We start from the raw sequence: 23,689 nt of genomic DNA, 5'->3' as shown, positions 1-23,689 counted from the left end.
ATCTTCCTCTTCACAATACCCCATAGATTCTCTATGGGGTTAAGGTCAGGCGACTTTGCTGGCCAATCAAGAACAGGGATACCATGGTCCTTAAACCAGGTACTGATAGCTTTGGCACTGTGTGCAGGTGCCAGGTCCTGTTGGAAAATGAAATCTGCATCTCCATAAAGTTCGTCAGCAGCAGGAAGCATGAAGTGCTCTAAAACTTCCTGGTAGACGGCTGCGTTGACCTTGGACCTCAGAAAACACAATGGACCAACACCAGCAGATGACATGGTACCCCAAACCATCACTGACTCTGGAAACTTTACACTGGACCTCACGCAACATGGATTCTGTGCCTCTCCTCTCTTCCTCCAGACTCTGGGACCTTGATTTCCAAAGGAAATGCAAAATTTACTTTCATCAGAGAACATAACTTTGGACCACTCAGCAGCAGTCCAAAGGCGAGACACTTCTGACGCTGTCTCTTGTTCAAGAGTGGCTTGACACAAGGAATGCGACAGCTGAAACCCATGTCTTGCATACGTCTGTGAGTGGTGGTTCTTGAAGCACTGACTCCAGCTGCAGTCCACTATTTGTGAATCTCCCCCACATTTTTGAATGGGTTTTGTTTCACAATCCTCTCCAGGGTGCGGTTATCCCTATTGCTTGTACACTTTCTTCTACCACATCTTGTCCTTCCCTTCGCCTCTCTATTAATGTGCTTGGACACAGAGCTCTGTGAACAGCCAGCCTCTTTAGCAATGACCTTTTGTGTCTTGTCCTCCTTGTGCAAGGTGTCAATGGTCGTCTTTTGGACAACTGTCAAGTCAGCAGTCTTCCCCATGATTGTGTAGCCTACAGAACTAGACAGAGACCATTTAAAGGCTTTTGCAGGTGTTTTGAGTTAATAAGCTGATTAGAGTGTGGCACCAGGTGTCTTCAATATTGAACCTTTTCACAATATTCTAATTTTCCGAGATACTGAATTTGGGACTTTCATTAGTTGTCAGTTATAATCATCAAAATTAAAAGAAATAAACATTTGAAATACATCAGACTGTGTGTAATGAATGAATCTAATATACAAGTTTCACTTTTTGAATGGAATTACTGAAATAAATCAACTTTGTCATGATATTCTAATTTTATGACCAGCACCTGTATGTATGTGTATATATATATATAAAATCAATGTATGTGTGTGCGTGTGTATGTATGTTCCAGCATCACTTCCGAACGGCTGGAGCAATTTTCATGAAACTTGGTACACATTGTTTCTCATTGGTCGACTAAAAATACTGTAGGGTGAAATCAACCCTAACCCACCCCCTTCTGGGTTGGGTGGGGGTGATCTTGTGGTCTTGCATGCATGTTATCATCCAGTTGACACTCAGAATGACCATCAGAGGGTGAACTGGAGGTGACTGCCAGCATTCTTTATGTTTGAGCACCACCATGCCTCTGTTGCTTTTGAAATTAAATAGAGTTGGCTGGTTCTGCGCATCAACTAGATGATAACATACATACAAGACCGGAAAGACAAGCGCATTAGTGAGTCTTCATTGTTTGTTATTTTTATTTATTTTATTTTTTTTACTTATATTTTTCACAGATAATTAAAAAAAATTTCCTACTGGGCAACACTAGGTATTTCAGCCAGTATTGTCTAAAACAGAATAAATAGACAGTGGGCTGTGACTCGCCTTTTCACGTCGACTTTGATATCTGACCAATTCTTTCTTATTTCGGGCACTGTGTGACTTTTTGAACTTCTGTTTTTGAGTGCCTCCCCCACTCTGTATTACTCTATCAATTTCCTTTTGTTGCTTACATCACTGCTTAAGCCAACAAATAATATGCTTTCCCTTGCCTCCCCTTTGCTGAAATTCTTCTTTTTTCCTGTGCTTTTGCCAGTCTTTATAAAATAAAATAAAAAAAAAAAAACACTAAATGGATGGGACTATTTATATCGATTTGGGGCTGTGGGCAGGTGCATGAGCATTAAATTTCATGTTCACTGGGATTTATAAAGGGGAAGTGTGTGCAACTTGGTGTATGCACAGTTTATGCATCTGGATTGTTTTGTGCATATGTACATTTCCAGTTTTGTCCATACATCATCTTAGTGTGAATTCTACACACGGCATTATACATGAGGCCCCAGGTCTTCAAAATTCTAAAAAAGCACTGATTAACTGAAAAGAATTGGCAGTATCAGATTTAACTCTTGCTCTACCACTCAAGGACAACCGGAGCAATTAAGCAGAAGCACATTAAAGATGGAAGCCTCTTCACAGAAAGGGTGGTGGAAATCTGAAATAAAAGCACTACGCCAAGCAGTTAAAACATAGACCCTGAAAAAAAAATATGTCTGAATGTGATATTGGGACAGCTTAACCACTGACTAAGCAAAACGAGCTTCATGCTTAAAATGGTTTTCCCTAATTTCTAAACCTGTGAAAATTTAATTTAAAAAATCCTGATTATATACATCAGTCCATGATAATCAGTTACAATAAGCACATGATTTCAAATTTCTTAATTCTAATTAATGAATTGTCTTAGATTTGTCATATTTTTGGTCTGACCATTCAGCAGCAACATTTTATTAAAAAGACTCAAAAAATGCTCCTATAGAATAACTTGAAACTGTCTTCAGCTTTTTTATGAAGCAAAACCTTTCATCTAATTTCTCAAAATTTCAAAGCACTTAATCTGTTAATCTTGAAGTTACTTTGTAAGGATTTTTTTAACATATCTGCTATCCTTAGACTGTTTAAGGTGTGCATCAATGGAAAAAAATTTATTAAAAAATCCAAATTAGTTATTTTCTCCTAAAATAAGATAGTTATTCTTAGATTTTGAACTACTTCTTTGCTATTAATCCATTAGCAATGTGATGGCTACAGAAACACGTATACCTGCATGACCACAATAAGCAAAATTAAATCACAGGAAATAGGTTTCACTTATATAAGAGAAACTTAGATACATACAGTATAACAAAATTCTTGTTTCAATGCTTCCTTCTGGGGATTACATAGAAAAGGCATTTTTCTGTTGAAGCATTAAAACCTGAAATCTTACCTGGCCGGTTTCGTATTTTCCTTGTTGCTTTGGAGCTTCAAACACCCCCACTGTTTCCAAAACTTTACCTTCAGGCCGATTTCTTTATAAAAAAAAAAAAAAAAAAAATCATCTCTTAAATGACAACCACCAACAAAAAGTATCAACATGCATTTCTGCTTAATAAAACACAAACTTGCAATTAAAACTACCTAAATGTAATAAACATTTAAAAAAAAATTATATATATATTGTCACACACGTGTGAATGGGAGGTAACTAAAGGGCTTGAATACTGACAATTGCATGTCTGACCAGGGGGTGGTGAGGTGCACTGACTTTTTCACTCAATCCTTTGCAGACCTTTCATGGGGAATTCCACAGGGTTCTGGTGCCCATGATGATGTCACTTCTGTTTTTCTGGCGGCCGTGGTGATGTCACTTCCAGTTCCGGTGCCGGGGTCGCTTCCTGCCCAAACCTTTAAACCCGTCATCTTTGCCACATGTCATCATGGACATGGAGATTGAACCAGACAACTCCTCCAAACAATTAACCCTTTTGCAGCCAGGGCATAATACACAGGTGGCTGTCCCAAACCTTTTTTTATGTCTCCTGTCCATTCTTGTGACAGTGGCGTGGTCGGTAGGATGAGAAGGTCCCAGAACAGAAGGGGACAGGACCTGAAAAATAACCAGGTGGGAAAGTACTGTGGCCGAGTTTCCGAGTGGGTGGTTCGGAAAGACCAGGTACAGGCTCCACTCCGAAAACACAAAACCGGGCAAACTAAGAAACACTGGGAGTGTATGGGAGGGGCTCAAAGGATTGGGCTAGTCCCTAGGGGGGAAGCGAAAGGGGCTTATTATATTCTCTCGGAGGAGAGAGCTGTTCTTCCCAGGGAGGCCAAAGCCTCAAGTAAATATGGGGCATCCCCAGACCAGCAGGTAGCTAAGGTGAAGGACTGGTAATTTGACCCACAGCGGTTGACACAAGCACAGGCTTTAGACTTGTGGGAAAAAGTAGGGCAGTGGCTAAGGCTGTTTCAAAATACTGCCCTTCAAATTGTGCAGCAGGTGGCGTGCTTCATATTGCTCACCAGCCTTCCAAAAAATTTCACCCAGCTGGTCTGGGGAACATTTAAAAATGACAGAGCTCATAGAGCTCATTGAAAAAACAGGACAGCCTTACAATCTGGCAGGGCAGAACGACTCGTTAGCGGACGCCAAAGGGATAATGTCCCAAAATCTCTGCCCCTCCCTTACAAGAGGGAGCCTGTTCCGAAGTCCCCGGATTTGCAGGTGCACTGCTTACTCGGGAACTGATAAATCCTCATATGGGAGTGGTAGTAGTGAATGATTTTAAAACAGAGGCTCTTTTTGATTCTGGCAGCAACATTTCCATTGTTGATTGCTGATATGTATAACCACGACAATGGATAAAGGGTAAGACCAGTCTAAACTGTATCCACGGAGAAACCCGTAGGTATAGGATTGCTGCCTGTTTCACCAATCACAGAGGATTGCTAAAAAAAATTAGCCATAGCAGTCCTCCCAAATCCACCTTTTCTGGTGATGATTAGGGCTGCAACGATTAGTCGACATAATCGACAACGTCGACTACAAAAAATCATCAATGCTGATTTTTTATTATTGTCGACGCATCATAAACAGAACCTTCAAAAGAGGCTCCAGTCACAAAGAACCACATTGGTTTTTGTAACTGCAATGCACTACATGAATGTCTGGGGGCAGTATTGTTTGTTATTGTTTGTCAAGACTGCACACAGTCCTACCTAAGAAGAACGTCCGAGGAGAAGAAGAATGTTGAGGAAAATAAACGCGGTTGCAATGGCAAGTCAGATAGAGAAGGGGGACAGAGATGGAAAAAAATTGAGACAGAAACTTTCTAAAGTGTGGGAGCAGTTCACTGAAAAAGAAAAAAAATGTTGAATGCAGATTATGCAAAGAGGATCTTTCTTTTCACGGCAGTGCCACCACGATGCATGAGCATCTGAAACGCAAGCATCCTGGAACTGTGATGCCGCAGTCTCTTGAGAGGTAAGTTTTAGCAAGTAAAGTTAGTGTCACGTGTTAACGTTGATGTTTGTACTATAATGTGTATATCAAGGTTTTGAAAATGATAGTTAACCCATAAACCGACACATACTTGGGGGTTAATGCATCCCTGGTCGCCAAATACTTTTTAGCTGCACTTTTTAAGTAAATGTCACAATTCACAAAGAAAATGTGAAATTTTAATGGAACACATTTTTTTCATGCAAAGAGCATCACAATTACTGCAACACTGATCATTTTACACACTGCAAATGAACTGTAAAAACTATTTAAAAAACTACTGCAACAATCTATTATTATATGTTCAAGGTGCAACTGACGCCATTGATTCAGTAAATCACTGAGCCAACTGCGCTTGAACTGGCTGCACGCAAACACACAGAGGTAAACGCTGATGACTGCAGGCTCGTCTAGTGCAGCGGCTGAATCCTAGGAACAGTGATGCTGTACTTCGGGTGGAAGGCAATTGAGGCAAAGTATGCCACTCTTGCCTTATTGGCAAAATCATTCTTGTGTATTCCTGCTACCTCTACTCCCTCTGAGCATCTCTTCTCAGCAGCTGGGAACATTGTCTTAAAGAAGAGAGCCAGTCTCACACCAGAGCATGTCGAAATGCTCACGTTCCTGCACTGCAATCAGGTATATATGAACTGAATCTTTTATAAACTGTACATTACTGTTTAATTTTATTTGAATTGAAGCTTTATTTAAACTTTTGGACTTTAAGACACACCAGTGGCCATTTTTGGTTAAGTTAAATGCACTTTTTTTGTTTAAAGACTATGTGCACTTTAGTTTGTATTGATTAATGTATTTCTTTTTTATTGTGATGGTCGCACTAATATAAAAACATCTGATTATTTTCAAATTCATATGTTTCACTGGTTGTTACTTTAATTTGATTATTATTAATTTTAATCGTGTTAATGCAGAGACATCAGGGTGACATTCACAGGTGGACAGACGTGAGCAGATGAGGCAAGACATGCACTGGAGCCCAGAACAGGATGTGCAACCACAGGTCGCAGGCATCAAAATAGGCATGAAATAATTGTGACTAATTGAAAAAAAAAAAAAATTGAACGATTAGTCAACTACCAAAATAATCATTAATTGCAGCCCTAGTGATGATGTGGCGGGACTGGTCTAAAAGTAATTGCGGTTTAGTACTGTCCACTCCTAAAGAAAATTCAGGCCCAATTATAGACGGGGACAATACGTCTCAAGCTGCCTCCATGCTGTGTAATCAGCCAGCGGAGAGAGATACGGAAGACCACGAGAGGGATGGAGCGGATCCTGGACCGTTGCAAACTGACACATCATCCAACAGTGCCACGACTGAACAGGCTGAAACCCCGACCCTTGAGGTCAGACCGGACCCTCTCTCTGAATTACAATTTCATTTTAAAGAAACTCTAGCTTCTTTTAAAAAAGAGCAATGGAATGACTCCCCTCTAAAATTTGCAAAAAAATGCAGTTGTGCTTGTCAATAGTCAATGCACTTATCAGCCCATGCCACAGGGTCCTCACTTTGTGTTAGAAAACGACATGTTGTATAGGGTAGTGGAGCATGAGATGGAGGTGCAGAAGCTGCTGCTAATACCATGAACCTACCAGTGGCAGGTTGGTGAATTAGCACACATCAATCTCCTAGGAGGCCATTTAGGCACCGAAAAAAAACTTTAGAGCATATCAAGCTCCAATTTTATTGGCCAGGAATTAACGAGAAGGTTTGCCGCTTTAGCGCATCTTTTCGCAAGTCGTCATCCCTAAAAAAGTCCTTACGGACCAAGGGACACCTTTACCTTGAAGACATTCAGGGTAACGGCCAAGTTACTTAAAATAAAGCACTTAAAGACCGCGGTGTATCATCCTCAAACCGATGGTCTAGTAGAGAGGTTTAATCAAACTCCCAAGCAGATGCTTTGCAAGATGGTCAGCGGGGATGTGAGGAACTGGGATCAGCTCCTTCCCCTCATCAATTTTGCTTATAAGGAAGTCCCACAAGCCTCCACGGGGTTCTTGCCTTTTGAATTATTATATGGATAGCCCCGGGGCATATTGGACATTTTGAAAGAAGGCAGAGTAGGAGAGGCTCTTCCCTCCACAAATATATTAGAATATATTGCACAATTATGCAATAGATTTGGAAAAATTGGTCCCATTCTTAAAAGTCACATGGAGGAGGCTCAAACACCACAGGCCCAATATTATGATCGTGGTACATCTCTCAGAGAGTTCCAACCGGGAGATCATGTAATGGTCTTTGTTCCTACCTCCCATTGTAAATTACTAGCCCATTAGCAAGGTCCATGTGAAGTTAAGGAGAGGAAAGGACTCGTCGACTATTTGGTGAAACAACCCAATTGTTGACCGAGTGAATCACATGAATCAGCTGAAGCTGTGGAAGGAAAGGGATCCCGATCCCTCCTTCGTTGAGCCCTGCTTGTTCTTTGCTCATAAAAATAGCCTTAACTTTGGTCCTGAATTAAACCCCAAACAGAAACGGGAGCTCGAAGAAGTTATCCTGTCTGTTCCGGAGGTGGTGAGTGAAAAACCTGGAAGGACCCGTCTGATTAAGAACAACATTTTGACTGAACCCACCCTTATCGACTCCCTGAAGGTTTTACAATGACTTCCATTGACTTAAGCCTCACAATTCAATGCCTATCCAATGCCCCAAGTGGACGATCTCCTCGAGAGGCTAAGACAGGCAAAATACTTGACAACACTTGACATGACGAAGGGATGCTAGCAGGTTCCTTTAACAGACTCTGCTAAGGTCAAGACTGCATTTAGCACTTCTAATGGCCACTGGCTGTATTGTGTCTTTCCATTCAGGTTACATGGGGCTCCCGCAACATTCCAACATCTGGTGGATACAAGTGCTCTGTCCTTATAACTTGTACAGTGCTGCATACCTGGACGACGTAGTCATCTATTCCAGTACATGGAAGGAACACAAACAGCAGGTTCGAGCGGTATTCTGAACAGTGGGTGAGGACGGGCTTCCAATCAATCCAAAGGAATGCTTCTTTGGGTTGAAAGAAGTTAAATAAATATTTAGGCTACCTGGTGGTCCAGGGTATTGTGAAACCACAGTGGTCTAAGGTAGATGCCATATTGTAATGGCCCTGTCCGAAAACCAAGCAGCAAGTCCAAGCCTTTCTTGGCTTAGCTGGGTACTACTGCCAGTTTGTACCTTGGTTATCTGAGATAGCGGCACCCTTGACCAAAGAAGAGGGCTCCAAACAATGTAATATGGACTGACAAGACGGACGCTGCATTTAGTGACTTAAAGCAAGCCCTCACGTCTGCACTTGTATTGAAAGCACACAACTTTTTATTGCCTTTTATTCTCTAGACGGACACTTCGGACACAGGCCCGGGAGCCGTGCTGAGCCGGAGCGTCATGTTCCTGAGCCAGAAACTGTTGGATCGAGAGACCAGGTATGCAGTGGAAAGGGAAGCCCTTCCGATCAAGTGGGTGATTACGCTGCTAAGGTACTACCACTTGGGCTGGGAGTTTACACTTGTTATGGATCATGCACCCCTGCAGTGGATGACCCTACACTAGGAGTCAAATCTGCAGGTCACCAGGTGGTTTCTTGACCTACAGCCATATACGTTTTCGATCATTCATCGTAAGGGCTCTCTCCATGCCAACTTTCTCAGGTTCACAACCTCTCGGTCAGGTCCGCCTGACCTGATGGGTCTGGGCTGAGGGGGGGGGGGGGGGGGGGGGCCTGGTCACATACATGCGCATAGAAGGCAGCTAAAGGGCTCAAATAGTGACAATTCCATGTCTGACCAGGGGGTGGCAAGGTGCACCGACTTTTTCTCTCAATCCTCTGCAGACGTTTCACGGGAAATTCCACAGGGTTCTGGCAGCCATGATGATGTCACTTCCGGTTCCGCTGCCCATGATAACATCACTTCCTGCCCAGACCTTTAAAGCCGCCATCTTTGCCACATGTCACCCAGGGCATAATACATGGGTGGCTGCCCCAAACCTTTTTTTATGTCTCCTGTCAATTCTTGTGACAATATATATCTTAACCATTGCTTCAGAAATAATTTCTTTGTCCTAAGAAAAAAATTGAACACGGCAAAAGTAGGTTTACAGCTCTTCATATGGAAAAAGACATGCAGGTTATGACTGCTACCGCTACACTCAAGCACACTTGAAAAATAGTAATAAGAGGAAGACAAATAATATACTGTAAATAAATAATACATAATTAATAAATAATACAATAAACACAGTTTAATACATAAACTCAGTTTTCATCCATCTAAATCTGAATGCAGGGTTCTTTGTTTCATGGCTATTCTTGCTATTGATTGAAATGAGGCAGAAAACAGAACACTGGCCACGAGAAGGGGACATAAACCCTCCAGATGCAACAGACAGAGAAACATTAGTAGTTAAACAGTTCATTTATCAAATTATTTACTGGATCTTTTAATTGTGTTGCATTATTAAATATCATAAATCATGCTTTTACTATAGTATAATGTTTTAGCAGTGATTACTTTCAATTACATGTAAAAAATGCATGTGACATGTTAGCAACAGAATACCTTTTATTATGTGAACCAAGGCTGACAAAAACTACACACAATCAAAACATCCTTTCTCTGGAAAACAGGTGAAAAAAAACGTCCAATCAAATAAACAGGACACTCTTTGTCTATTGTACATGCATTAAAACTTCAATTTCGTACTAGAAAAAAAATATTATCTGTAAAGCCACTTATGAAGATGTTCCTTATTATTAAACAACAGATTTAATCATTAAAAGGCATAACCAATTTGGTCACAATAAAATGCAGCACCATGAGACAGCCTAAACATAATAGTCGAGATTTTGAGAATGATTTTGGAGAATGATTCTAAACAAATTAGCAATCACCTATAAAGTCTGGTAGATTTTAACGTTGCTCACTCTTGTAGCAGTGCCTCAAATGTGAAAATGGCTACAGAATTGAACAATGCCAACTAGAGTGTCCACCCCTTCCATTCTGTGCTTACAGTACAAGAATTGCAAAAAAAGATTTTAGGTTACCAAAAGTTGCCCGCTTCCTTTATCAAGAACCAAACCAACCTGAGGCTGCATATATTTTTCCATTACAAATAAAAAGAAAAAAACAAATGCAGAGTTGCGTGTACAATGATTACATCAAGCATAATTGTTTAATGATGGCAGTGACCCTGAGTGCAAACCAACTAGCCAACTAAAGTGATGCCAAGTACTCCATCCCTCCGTAAAATGCAAGGTTGTTTATGTGACTCTCTGCTGCCAACGCTAGTATCTTTTAGTGTGCTTTTGTTTAAAATCAGACATGGGCAGAGCTTTAGTTTTAGGTTGGCGAGGGTAGGGTGGGGTCTGGGTTCTAGATATACCATACAAAATAACTGCTACATATTTACATAACATCCCATGTCAAATATAGTAGTTTGTAATATATATTTATACAACATAATAAAATTTATAACTCAATAAAAAAAAAAAAATTCCATGCAGCTGAAGTTTTACATAACTTCACATTAAATACCCATTTAATTAAATAACCTACAAATATTTTACAAAGTACTTTAATTTTAAGTAGTCTATTCATGTTTCTAAAATAATGTATTCATGGTCTCATCCTCTCACACAAAAATTGAATATCTGACAAACAAAACTCTATGCAGGTATTCAATTAAATATACTGTACCTGTATTTTATTAAACTTTTTAAGACAGATAGAACTTTGTGTTCCCCAGGGGGAAGTAGGGCTTTTTACAGAAGCTCATTAAATACACAAATCTATAGATTCATATAGATATATACACACATACATTACGGTCTGAACACACAACAGAGTGATTAAAAGGGAAGAAAACTTCTGACTTGGCCGTCACGGCGAAGCATTATGCGGACGTATTTGCCCGAATTGCGGATCTTGACACACTTCTGATGAATAATTCGTTAGCGCAAGTCTTTAAATTTCTTTTCCTTAACATCGGGGGCGGGGACTCTATATTTTTCCCCGAAAGGGCCGCTGATATGTCTCACACACGGGGACGATTTAACATTGCAATTTCACCTAATCTGCATATCTTTGGACAGTGCAAGGAAATCGGAGCAAACTCACGTGGAACCACGTGCACACTAGGGGTGCGACCTCCCCGGACTTCTTATTACGAGGCAGTAATGTTGACACTACATTTCCATGCGGCATAATAGTGGACTAAAATATATACATTATTTGCATTAACAGTAGCCTTGAAAAATTGAGGATAAATGCCCTTTACTTGCGAGTTATTTTAGTAACATAGTGCATCCGTTGGGACCCCTTAAACTCCACCCATGCAGTCTGACAAATTCAGTACGACCAAGAAATGCTGGTCGTGGATGGAGTTGTGAGGACTTTATGAAAATACAACACACTGTGACAAGGAGATTACAGGCTGTTACTCCATTGGAAGTCGTTACGTGCATAGCGGATCGAGCTTTAACGACGCAGTTTAGAAGCGCGATTTGATTACGTAACGCGCTCACGAGTCGCCTAGCAGCTAGTCAAATGTCGCACTCACTTGTACCTTTACTTTATACAGGCGTACACGGTCTGTCTCGATCGGTAACGAGGATTCTTTTAAAATGCCCCTTGCTATAGTGTTATCAATGCCAGGATAGGTAGACTTTAACGTGGAGACGTGCGGGGCTATACGATCGTCTGGGTCAGACTCAATCCCTTTCATTGCACGCTTGTATAAATTGTTTCATTGTGAATGGCTGAATTACGCCGAAATGCCATTGCTGTGTTGTTAATAAAAATTAGTCTTTGGTATAAACAACACATAACTAACCCAACCCCGTGAATGGTCAACAGTGACCCGCTTTATCCAAGGAGGGAACTACTCCTAAAAATGCAAAGTGAAGCCACGTGCACGACTGCAAAAACAGCTAGAAATGTCGGACCGGTAGTTATGTACAAGCGCTAACCATAAAGCCGAAGAATTCGCAGGTTTAAGCTGTTGCAATGCTGTGCTAAGTCCCGGGTGGTAGTCGTGGACTAAAAGCGCCTGTTCTACGCCCCTCACAAGCCACTCTCCACTCCACGCGCTCTTCTTACCTGGACGACAAGAAACGCGTCGGCTGCTGCTGCTGAGCGGAGAGGCCGCAGGTTGTGCACGACGATAAGACGAGCCACCTTCGTTCGTACGGTCCGCTTTCCCAGCCGAGAATCCGCGGACTGGACTTGTGATACCTGCCGACTGCTGACAGGAGACCGCGTCTGATCGCGCAGGCAGCCATGTTGAATCCCTCAGCCAGGCTTTCTCCGACACTCCATGCGGGAAAGGTGCAAGTGGCGAACTTAGGTCATGCAAGGGCAAAAGGACAGGACAACGAAAGGAAAATACCGTGCAGCAACTCATACAACAGATAAGAGTTGGGGGGGGGGAAAAACACAACTCGCTATTTTACTGTCTTGTACAAATGAAGCTTGAACGTGCAGCGAAATAAAACCTGTGTAACCATGATGCTTTGCGCGCAACGATTCGCTAGTGCAAAATATTTTTTATTTTTATCTTAAACACTAAACGAGCATCACATTGTATCATCTATGTAAGAATAAACAAGAATTAAAATAACAACGTACATGTGTATTCTTTTTTTGCGGCTGATGTTACGTCACGAGGTCATGTTTTGGTTTTCTTCAATATGGCGGCCCGCAGTAAGGAGACCTTGTGATTTGGGAAGTAATCTTCAGACTTCGAAATTTAAGGTATGTTATTGTTGCGTTGAGTGCAATATCTTTGTCGCCTTTCACGATGTAATATTCAGTTTACTTATAGATTTACTACTGCCCAGGTAAGAGCATGACACTAAAGTATTTTAAAAAGTTCTGTAGCATTTGGCTGCGAGGATCGTCATTCATTTTTCTTATTGTTTGATTTACATAGCGGAATTCACACAGCGCGTTTTCTGGTGTTTATATAAGGAATAGAAAATACAAGGTGAAAATGAAAAGGTCATACTTCTGTAGCCGCGTGTAAAGTCATGTAACTTAACCCACTAAGCTAAAGGAGAAATCCTCGTTTTGGGGTAATTTTTACTCAAAAGAGAATGCGCGCGCATACACCCGGTTTATAATCTTTATTTAACGACAGTGGAAATCAAGAGTAAAAATGTTTGTTTGTGAATGTTACATAAAAAGTTGAAAATAAATAAACCAACTTTTCTGATTGTTAAATAGCAAATGTACTAATCGTCTTAAAAAAAAACAGTTTTGTTTTTAAAAGATTTTTAGCATGCTATGAATTTTGCGCTAGCGAGAGTGATGCCTCTTGTTGTGGATCAAAAGCTCAACCGAAACTGCGTCTGGCAGTAAAATCGCTTAGAACCGAGTGATAGGTCTTTGCTTTGTACTAATGTGAAGAAAGACATGTTCTTTTGATTGATCACAAAAATATCGGATTCATTCACAGGTTGCCAAAATTAGGTTGGATGTTGCTATTAGTGCATGCAGTATTACTTAATGAGCCACCCTTCAAGTTTATTGTGATGTTTACAGTATATATGGCTGAATGAAATTCTTACTTGCATGCATTCTTTACGTTAGTTGCAGTAATACAATACTGTGGATGAATGTTTCGAATAAAAGTAATGTGAAATATGGCATTAAATAAAGAGAAGGGTCATGATATGTGAGCGTAATTACATATATATGTAACGGAATATGTTGTTGTTTACGTATGTAATTTATTTTTCGTAGTATTCCTTCAAACGTAATACGAAATACGGCTTAAATTTAAAACTGTCACTATCCCTCCAAAGTTAAGTTAAAAGGCGGGGCTCTACGAGTGTGTTTTTGATCGGTGAATCGTCCGCAGTGTGGAGTACTGTATGTGTTTTGCTTTACTTGCGAATTCTGTGGCTTATGCACATGCTCAAAGTTGTGACTTTTTGTTGAGGGCAAGAAATTTTATGTGAGACAATCCACATGTCAAGTTAAATTCGCCATATACAACATCCCATTTAAAATAAGCTCTTGACAAGCTATGATCTAAGATTAAAGCTTTTCTGATGAAGTATTTGTTACATTTCTTGTTCATAGTATTAATACCATTGATTTAAATTAGACTAGGTGCCATAACTCAAGTGGGCTTTAAACAGCACTCTGAATCTAGCCAGGAATGGTCCTTGTCACTTTTAAATAATCTTTTAAAGAAATACTTGCCCCTGTCAAAACTACAAAATTGTAATGATCTCCTTGCTGATTAAGAAGGTCAGAAACATAAAGAATGTTCTGGTCAGTCCACTCTTTTATAAATAAAGATTTCCTGCCTAACAATATGTACCCATTGTTCCTAATTTTGCTAACATACAGCACAAGCAAGTATTGTATGAATAAAAAGTCCATCTTAAAACATTTTAATGATCACATTTTTGAGCTTTAGTTTTTTTGTGTGTCTAATTTCAAACAAAACTTAATATTAGACAGTTGCTAGGAATGTGACATTATCAAAATAGTCTTGCAGTGTGCTGTTGTTAAATTAATAAGACAGCTCATGGTCTGTGTTACCAGTGTTCATGCAAGTTTTCTCTGGGCATTCTGCTGTTCTCCCTCAATGTAAAGACATCATATTTGGTTAATGAGTGACACTAGACTCATTATGAGTATGTTAGTGGGTAACTATGTTAGTGTAACCTACAGTGAACTGGTGTCAACTTATTCCTGCCTTATTCTGGATGATTCACAGATAGGCTGTTGATCTTTGTGATCCCATAAAGTGGCCCTGATAATAGTGTTTGGAAAAAATGGACAGAATGATTGATTAAAAAACTGTTGCTGAAATTACTTGACTGAACATTTTCTTTCCTTGTAGGATAATTCACTCAACATTTTGATCATATGTGACATATACTTCTATGATGAACTGTCACTCTGTTCACAGTTGCTTCATTCAGTTGGTTTGATGTTGCCAGGATAGCTTCAGGCCCCCATAATCTCGAGTTGGATTAAGTGGGTTTGAGAATGTTAAATTACAGTATATCATTTATACAGTTTAAGTTCACATGTATTTATAATGCAAAACAATATGATCTATTTTAATTAACTGATTAGATATTACTATTCTAACACTTTTATTTACAGATTAAGACGTTTGATAATAAAAATGGCTTCTGCCTTTGAGGTGGGTGAAAGATTCCTTGATGGTATTGCACACCTTATTAAACAAGAAGAGTCATTCCCAGAGGAGCTCAGGTTGGAACTAGAGCCTTACCTGAGTAAAAGAAGGGGGGCTACAGTCTCTTTCCATACATTAAGGAAACTTCAACGATTTCTGCAAGAAAGAGGTAAATGAAGAATGATTTTCTGTTGGTATACATACATTTGATGATGTACAGTAACAATACAATTATTTCAATATTTTGAATAAAGTATAATGTTCTAATTACAATAAAATAACCTTCCATTGTCATATTGTACCTTGTATTTCTAATGCCATCAGTTGCAAATTAATTGGCACAACCACCATGTTCTTCCATTCTATTGAATTTTCCTCACATTTCTGTAAGGCTCTCTAGGACATTGCAGGGTTGTGTTAGCCATAAAAAAACACACACATCTACCATACCACTAATGTAAACTCCTGCTATTCTTTCCAGTCAAATTGTCTGTCACGGTGACAGTGATATACAGTTTCAAGAAAAGAATCATGATCCCTTTTGAATTGCCCGGATTTGTACAATAATAAACTACTTCTACTTAAACTAATATTGCACATCATTTAAACAGTCATAATTTATTTGGAAAAAGTATATTAACATCCAGGCAAATGATTTTTTCCAAAAGCTAATTAGTGTCGGATGTTCCAGTCAGTGAGATAAGATTTGAAAAAGTAAAAAAGGAATACACAGTTTGATCTGCTTCTCACAAGAAAGACCTACTAATGTGAACCATGCTCTCCTCAAAAGAAATATCATATAGACCATTATTACAAGACTTGTAGAGATACATAAAAAGCATTTCTAAAATCCACAGTAAGACAGAGTGTCTACAAATGGAGGAAACCGAGTATTGATGCCCTGCCCACGTCTAAACAAAGTAGCAACCTGTGAGTATCATGGCAGGGGCACAGAGTACAGTGCTGAAGAAGGAGATCATGAACCCAAATCTTTTGCCAAAGTCTTTCCTTGTATGTCTACCAAAAGAAAAACAGAACAAGGCCGAACAAAAACAGTGCTCATTGAAGGACAACATGAAGGAAATAACTTTTCATTTAAAGAAACATTGTCACACATCTCATATTTTCAAAAGGCCAACTGTAAGTTCCAGAATGTCTGGGACAATGTTCTATATAAAGATGAAAACGTTTAACTCATTCCCAGAAATGAAAATGCTTTGTTTGGAGGGAAAAAAAAAAATCACTGATAACCAACACCAAAACCTTCACCCATTAAAGAAGCATCGTAGAAAGAGTATCTGTCTCAAGACTGGGACACCTTTCTGTCACAATGGGAACGATTAATTCAAGATTGTATCAAGAAATATTGCAGTAGAATGTAAACAGACCAGTCCATCACTTGAAGTGTAATGTGGGTGATGCAACAAGAAAATGATCTTAAATACCAGTGTAAATCAACAACTGAATGGGATAAATGATAAAAACAGTTTTGGAATGAGGAACAGTCTAAAAATTCCCATAACCATTGTGCAAGTCAGATCAGCAGATACAGGGAAAGTTTGTTGGAGGTTATTGTTGCTAATGGAGGTTCTACCAGTTTTTAAATAAAACTTTTCATATACTTTTTTCAGCCTGGACTATGAATCTTTAAACAATGGTTTCAGTATTAATAGCTAAGAATTCCAATTATTTGTGTGTTTATAGTATAAGTAGATTATTTTGTGTTTGAAAACCATTGTGGCTTAGATGAAGATCTTACTCATAAATATATGGTCTGAAAGGCAAAAATCTGGGCAGTTCGAATGGGTTCATAATCTTTCTTGCAACTATACAGCTATATCACAGATTTTACTATCTGCTTCTAAAAAACAGAGAAAAAGTTAAGCAAGATTAAAATGATAAAGTGAAACTTTGCATTCAAGAAGAGCATTAGGTGGAGAATCCAAAGAGTAAGTAGTTGATTTAGAATGAGAAAATCTTATCACCATATTATTGTGTAAAAAAGTCTGTTCACAACATCCTTGGCAGACATGAGTATGAATGTTACCAGTGATCTTGTGTTACTTTTGCTTTGCAGGTTTTCCAATCCATCTGCATGAGTTGCTTGAAGACAGTGAAATTTACCTTCCAGAAGTTCCAAAACCTTCAAGAGTATGTGTGGAATATTTAAAAGTGTTCAAAATACTAAGACTGCATAGAACTGTTTGTAAGAGCCTGCATTTATCCTACAACTTCAAAACTTTTAATTGTAGTCAATGGTGGTGGGGTCTGAGGTCAGTCTATTTTAATTCACACTTCCATGTGCACACACATGGTGCCAAATTTGAGTCTCTAAATAACCTAAGCAAAACATATTTGAGTTTGGGGGTATTAAGATGGAGCATTTGCAGAGAGAGAAAGAAAAATAGCACACATAGGCAGTGTCCAAGATGCTGGGGCTGCTAGGCAACAGTATCAATCACTGTGTTTATTTTTCTTCTTTTTCTGGTTATTTACTAAATATTACAACTTATTGACATTATTGATATCAATCACAGCTCACAATTGCAGCTCATTATAGCTTTTTAGTGATTTACATACCCATTTATAAATCACTAAACATGTTGCTTTAATTAAAGAACCCAGAACTTTGTTTTGCTGCATCTTGGCTTAAAGAAGAGTAAATAAGAATAGCAGTTGTATAATTAAAGTAATCGATAGACCCAGTGATGTTGGTCAGCCTCAGTGCAGGTTAAACCCATTATGTTCTAGTTAGTTTTATATTTAGAATTTTTGTAATGAAAATATTCTTTTTTTGTGTCACGTCTGTTCCAAGTTCATTGTTCTCTCCATTTCCTTGCATTTGTGCTGCACTCTTTTCGGTTTACTATTATTTCTGATTCTGCTCTTTTCTTCAATTACATTTTTTTTTTTTGTTGTTTCAGAACCCAGAACTTGTAGCCCGGTTGGAGAAAATCAAAGCTAAGTTAGCCAATGAAGAATACAAACGTATCACAAAAAATGTCAACTGTCAGGTATGGTCTTGGCATTCCTTGTAAGTGTCCAATAACCCTGACAAATGCTTAGTGTTCTTGTTGCTAAGATAACTTGCATATGACTCTATTTTTATTTACAGTTATTAAAGTGAATCATATTGTTTCAAAATCTTACAATGATGTAACTTTGTTTTTTATTTTTTTCCCCAAGGAATTAAATCGGTATGGAACCCTGTCTGATTTAGGAAAACAAGGTAATTACAATTTATGTCATTTTTAAAGCCTTTTTTTTTTTTTTTTATTGACATATTATTCAGCCAGAAGGTTTTGCTTTAGGAACATGGATTGACAGGTAAGTATGTAAATAAATTTGTTTTATTTGCTCTCTGTACTTAACAGCTAAATTCCCCAAAAAATGCTTCCCCTTACAGCAGAAAGGATAATGTTTTATGTATTTGGAGTATTATTATGAAGTCAATATATATTTGTATGTTTTTTTTTTATTTTCCTCTTTACATATTTTTTAAATGTCTTTCATTCTGTAATGTAAAAGTAATAGATATTGAACTGGCTAATAGTTATAGGCATATAACTCAAAGAAATGTTTGTTTTTCAATAAAAGCACATGATCACAGTACATATTGCAAAAAAATATTCACTTGAATTTTTCAAGGCATCATTTCAGACAGAGCATTGTTATTTGAAAGCCAAGACATTTTGACATGTGGTAATTTGTTTTTATTCATTTGTTTTTTTGCAGTGAGATCAGTTAAAGCGATGGTGATCACCATCTTTAACTTCCTTGTCACAGTTGTAGCAGCGTTTGCCTGCACATATTTGGGCAGTCAGTACATCTTCACAGAAACTACGGCAGTAAGAAAACTCTATATATTTTAAATTTAATTAATATCTAGATCTCTCTCTCATCCTTCAACACAGCTACTGATTGTTGAGAAGAACCAGACAATGTCTCTTTAAATGTAAAATACAAATATAGCAATCAATGTGCTATTATTTTATATTGGTTATTATTCTTTGGGTGGAAAAATATAGAAATGTTGTTGGTGAAATTTATATAAATAAACATCTGCTTGCTGTCAGGTGACTCAGTAGCTTACCTTAAAGTCTAAATCTTACATGAGGTATTCCGACAAATTGGCTGTTAGCTTTAAATAGAAATGTCATGTTCTGTGTGATCTCCTGCTCTTTGTAAGTTCTTACTGTACATTCAAAGAAACTGAATAAATGTTCAGTTGTGTACACAAAACAGTACTAAGGTATCCACCTTAATAAAAGGACGAGTGTTTGAATGTGTGTCTGTGTATCTGTGTGTCACTGCTAATATTTTTTGACGCATCATCTGTTGGAATGAAAAATGCAATGCATTGTATTACTACATGCATTACAAAATGCATTTGAGTAGATTGTGCACTGCAAGCATTTACTCTGAATACACTCAGATCTGCGCTGATTAATTAGATTACAACCTTTCTTAGAAGGGTAGCACAGGTAGTATAGTTATAAAACAATAAAGACAAATGCGGGTTCCTGGAGCTTTCTGTCTTTATTTTTGAAAAAATCTGTTGCTGTCCACACAGAGTGACAGGTTAGTTATGTTTCTTTGTCTGCTGCACCACATTTGCTACTTCTACAACTACATTTCCCCTTCTTAGACTTAACTATTTAATTTCATATGTCCATTTTCTACTCTGTAGTTTATTCTAGGTAAAGTTATTAAAAGTGATTCTTACTTTTGTGTAAATCATACAGTGAGCCAAATTTTAAGCTGGTTTAAAACCGACAAATTCATACCAGAATACACTACTATTGTTAAGAAGAATTCTGAGGCAAAAATAAAAATCCCTATTGCAGCAGAACCAACTTTATATTGTTATAAAACAGGGATATAACCATATACCAATTAAATTCAGAGGCTTTTCATAAATAAATGAAGTGGTGAGCAAAGTAGCAAGGAATTAAAGGCATAAAATACACCAATCTTTAAAATATCGGGGGGGGGGGGGGGGGCGTACGTTTATTGTTTTATACTAAAAGCAGATCAGGATTTGAAATTGCAAAGTCATTCATGTTTTGTTTGTAAGTGCAAGCTTTGGAGAGGTATTCACAGACATATCCTTACCCCGCCACATTTTCCCCAATTGTGTCTTTTGTATTTTGTTTTGAATTAGGATTTTTTGTACAAAACTTAAAATCTAATGGGAAGTGTCAAACACTTCTGAATAATATTTACAAAACTTTAGAAAATGTGTCCTTTTGTGATTGCAAACCAGAATTTGCTCAGATGGCATATATTACCTCAACCAGTTACACAATTCATTAATGGACTGTTCCAGTGTGGTATCATTTGCTTTATTAAATTAGTCTGTATAGGTACATTTTTTCTGCTTCTCGTGTAGATACTTAGGAAAAAATGTAATAAAGATAAAAGAGCAGCCCAGTGATAGAAAACTACAAGTCTTGGGGATAGTTTAAAACCATTTTAAAGGCATTGATCATCCTTGCACCTCAGTGCAGTCTATAAGATGATGGTGCAAAATGAAAAAAATCACTGTCTCACTGTCTAGATGTGACCATTTCTGTAATTGTAGTTGCAGGACAGCAAGGGCGCTTGTTACTAACTCTACTTTAAGATCAATTATGAAATTGGGTGAATTAAACAAGTCAGTGGCTAAAATTAAAGGTGGTGTTCATGGGTCATACATTTTTAAGCCATTCCACAAGGAGGACCTTAATTAGAAAATAATTACAAGAAACAGACCCTTGTTATAAAGAAACACACAGTCTGCGTACTGTATAGGTCTGACTAGACTGAAATTTGCCACTTTAACTGTCATGGTAGGGAATATGCGTGGCACTTATCAAACACTGAACACCAGCCAAGTGACATTCTCCTGCCCATAAAGCATAATGTTGGCAGAGGACTGTTGTGAGAATATTGTTCAGCCACAGGGTTTGAGAGTCTTGGCTGGGTTGACAATAAAATAAGGAATAGTGCAGAGATATGCTTGATAACAAAAAAATAGTCTGCTTTGAAGAGATTTGTGCTTCAGCGAGTCAATAATTGAATGCATACTGTCAGAGCAAAACAGTGACTGAAAATGAAGAAAACAGATTTCCTCAATTGATCCATTTGGAGTCCTAAACTTAATTCTATTAAAATCAGTAGCAAGATTTCAGAAATACAGTCAGTCACCATTACCCAGCCTACCTGACACAGTTAAAAGCAGTTTTGCAAATGGAAATGGGCAAATAACTGCCTCATCATGAGGTGCAAAATTAATATGAACTTGTCCAAACAATTGCTTCTTTTTAAAGCTGGAAGAGATGATCAACAATGCAGCATTTGTGGTGAAAAATAATTTAAAAATCAAGGCATTTTAGGTTTTTTTATTATCCTCTTTAATAAAATCCCTGTGTGCGTCCAGGTGTCCGTGTGTGTGTGTCTTCTGGTGAAGTGCGCATGTGCGGGGCACGGTGCGATGCGCGATATTACTGTTAGAGAAAGTTATAGGCGTTTTATGGAAATACAAACCAGTATTACTGTTAGAGAAAATTAAAGGCATATTACCGACGAGCACGCCTGTATTACCGCCAGAGAAAATTAAAGGTATATTACGGATGTACAAGACAGTATTACTGTCACAGAAAATTAAAGACACACACAATACATGGCGGCAGCACACAAAGAACGGTCAGCTCAGTAAGTAAACATCAACAAAAGAAAGGCTGAAAGACAAAGAAAAATACGACCAACAAAAAGAATGAGGTCAAGATCCCTTGCCATTTAATATAGACTGTTCCTACTAATGTTTATTTATGCACTACTGTTCTAGCTCCCGTTATTGTAACGGGCTTAATGACTAGTTATTTTATAATTGCTTTTGTTAAGATACAAAATTAAAAAAAAAAAAACATTTTTAAATTGTAAATGATTCTCAAGTAATATACAAAGAAAAAGTGATTTTGCTTTAATTTTATTGCAGAGGGTGCTTTGTGCTGTCATTGCTGCATCAGTGGTGGGCTTGGCTGAATTATATGTGCTTGTACGAACAATGGAAGGAGAAATGGGTGAGCTATAGCCAGGAAGTCTTTCAGGACCTCATTGCATTGTGACATCTCTTGTCATTACAAGTTCTGTTTTATTTGGAGTAATACAGCAAAATCTTGCTTGGAAAAGGGACATGTTTCTTTAAAAAATCTTGCTGTATTTGTTTTCTTCAATTCGTGGTAATATAGGTAATTTAAAATAATTTGCAAATTCTTTTGTTGAATTGGCAGTGAAATGCCAAGTGTGGCTATTATATATTGTAATAAAGCAACAATTAAATGTATTTATAATAAAATTTATTTTGTTTACAGTGCTTAACTTTAATATTACAGTTCCTGAGGATCACGTTTGTCCTCATACAGGGCTGCTGATCACTCATTTATGTTAACCCTGTGCAGGTCATTTAATTTCCAATACCCCGAGATGCTACAAGTTTATGATTGGCAACTATTAGTCTGCTTAAAGCTGTATTTACCAGGACTGAAAACTACCAATAATCTTTTGTAAATTATGTTATTGTTGTCATTCTCAATATGATGGTATTTTATGTATCATTAGATTAAAGCAGAAGCCAGATGTGACTGTAATTTGCTTACCAAGCTACAATATTCACAAGTGAGGGGATTATATTTTGGTTACTTTTTGAGAGTCTTTTACAATTTGCTCAATGTTCAATCAAGGGCTTAACCTCTTAAGAACATCTGGCCAGTGTCATTGTTTTAATTAATTTATTTTTGTTTCAAGTCTTTGAATGTTTTTCCCAAGACATTGCTTTCCTCTTAAGGTGGTATTTCAGTGACCTTGACACATTTTGTCAACTAGAAATCTACCAATATACATATTTGTAAATCTTGTTTACCCAAATAACTTTAATTGTGTCAGACTCGGAATGTGTTGCTATTGGGACTGTAAATTCATAAATTATACTATGTATGCTTTAGTTTTTCCCAATTTAATTACGAGTATTTCCAGATTTGTATAGTTGTGAAATCCCCTTAGTTACTAACTGAAAGAAAAATGCCTGTCTATCTTTACATGAGCATATACAGTGTAAATTCTTTTTTGTTTTGTTATCTCAAAAATCAATAAAACAACTTACTGAAAATCACTTTTCCAGTGTCTGTCCTTACTGTTTAGTCAGATTGCTTTTTTACGACTAGACCATATCTATAATCTATTTTCAGATCCACTATTTTTAAAAGTTCAACTAATCTGTTTTTGACATTACCTTAAAAAAACACCTTCACACTCAATTATAGCAAAATGTAATTCTTTCTTTTTTAAAATACACACACTCTTCTTTTTCCTGCAAACATTCATGTAAAAATAAATTACCGG

At 37.9% G+C, this 23,689-nt stretch overlaps 2 protein-coding genes across 4 annotated transcripts in view; one reads left to right on the top strand and one right to left on the bottom strand.

Annotated features, from left to right (window-relative positions):
- The window catches only part of poldip2 (polymerase (DNA-directed), delta interacting protein 2), a 51,396-nt gene extending 38,829 nt beyond the window's left edge, over positions 1–12,567 (bottom strand). For all 3 annotated transcript variants that reach the window (XR_003716929.2, XM_028806727.2, XM_028806725.2), the window contains exons 1-2: positions 12,247–12,567; positions 3,073–3,154 (exon numbers count right to left, since the gene is read on the bottom strand). Coding sequence is in view for 2 of the 3 variants with exons in the window: in XM_028806727.2 (XP_028662560.1) it covers positions 3,073–3,154; positions 12,247–12,428 (264 nt within the window). In the remaining variant the exon portion in view is untranslated. The remainder of the gene's footprint in view (positions 1–3,072; positions 3,155–12,246) is intronic.
- Positions 12,568–12,635: 68 nt separating this feature from the next.
- On the top strand, positions 12,636–23,459 carry tmem199 (transmembrane protein 199). The gene is made up of 7 exons (XM_028806731.2): positions 12,636–12,900; positions 15,274–15,476; positions 17,385–17,458; positions 18,232–18,321; positions 18,494–18,536; positions 19,043–19,155; positions 22,287–23,459. Exons 2-7 carry the CDS (start codon positions 15,296–15,298, stop codon positions 22,380–22,382), a joined length of 597 nt encoding a protein of 198 aa, XP_028662564.1. The 5' UTR covers positions 12,636–12,900; positions 15,274–15,295; the 3' UTR covers positions 22,383–23,459.
- The last annotated feature ends 230 nt before the right edge of the window (positions 23,460–23,689 follow it).

Source organism: Erpetoichthys calabaricus, chromosome 8 (assembly GCF_900747795.2).
Source record: "Erpetoichthys calabaricus chromosome 8, fErpCal1.3, whole genome shotgun sequence".
Lineage (NCBI taxonomy): Eukaryota > Metazoa > Chordata > Cladistia > Polypteriformes > Polypteridae > Erpetoichthys > Erpetoichthys calabaricus.
This window is presented reverse-complemented; position numbering and strand designations above follow the sequence as displayed.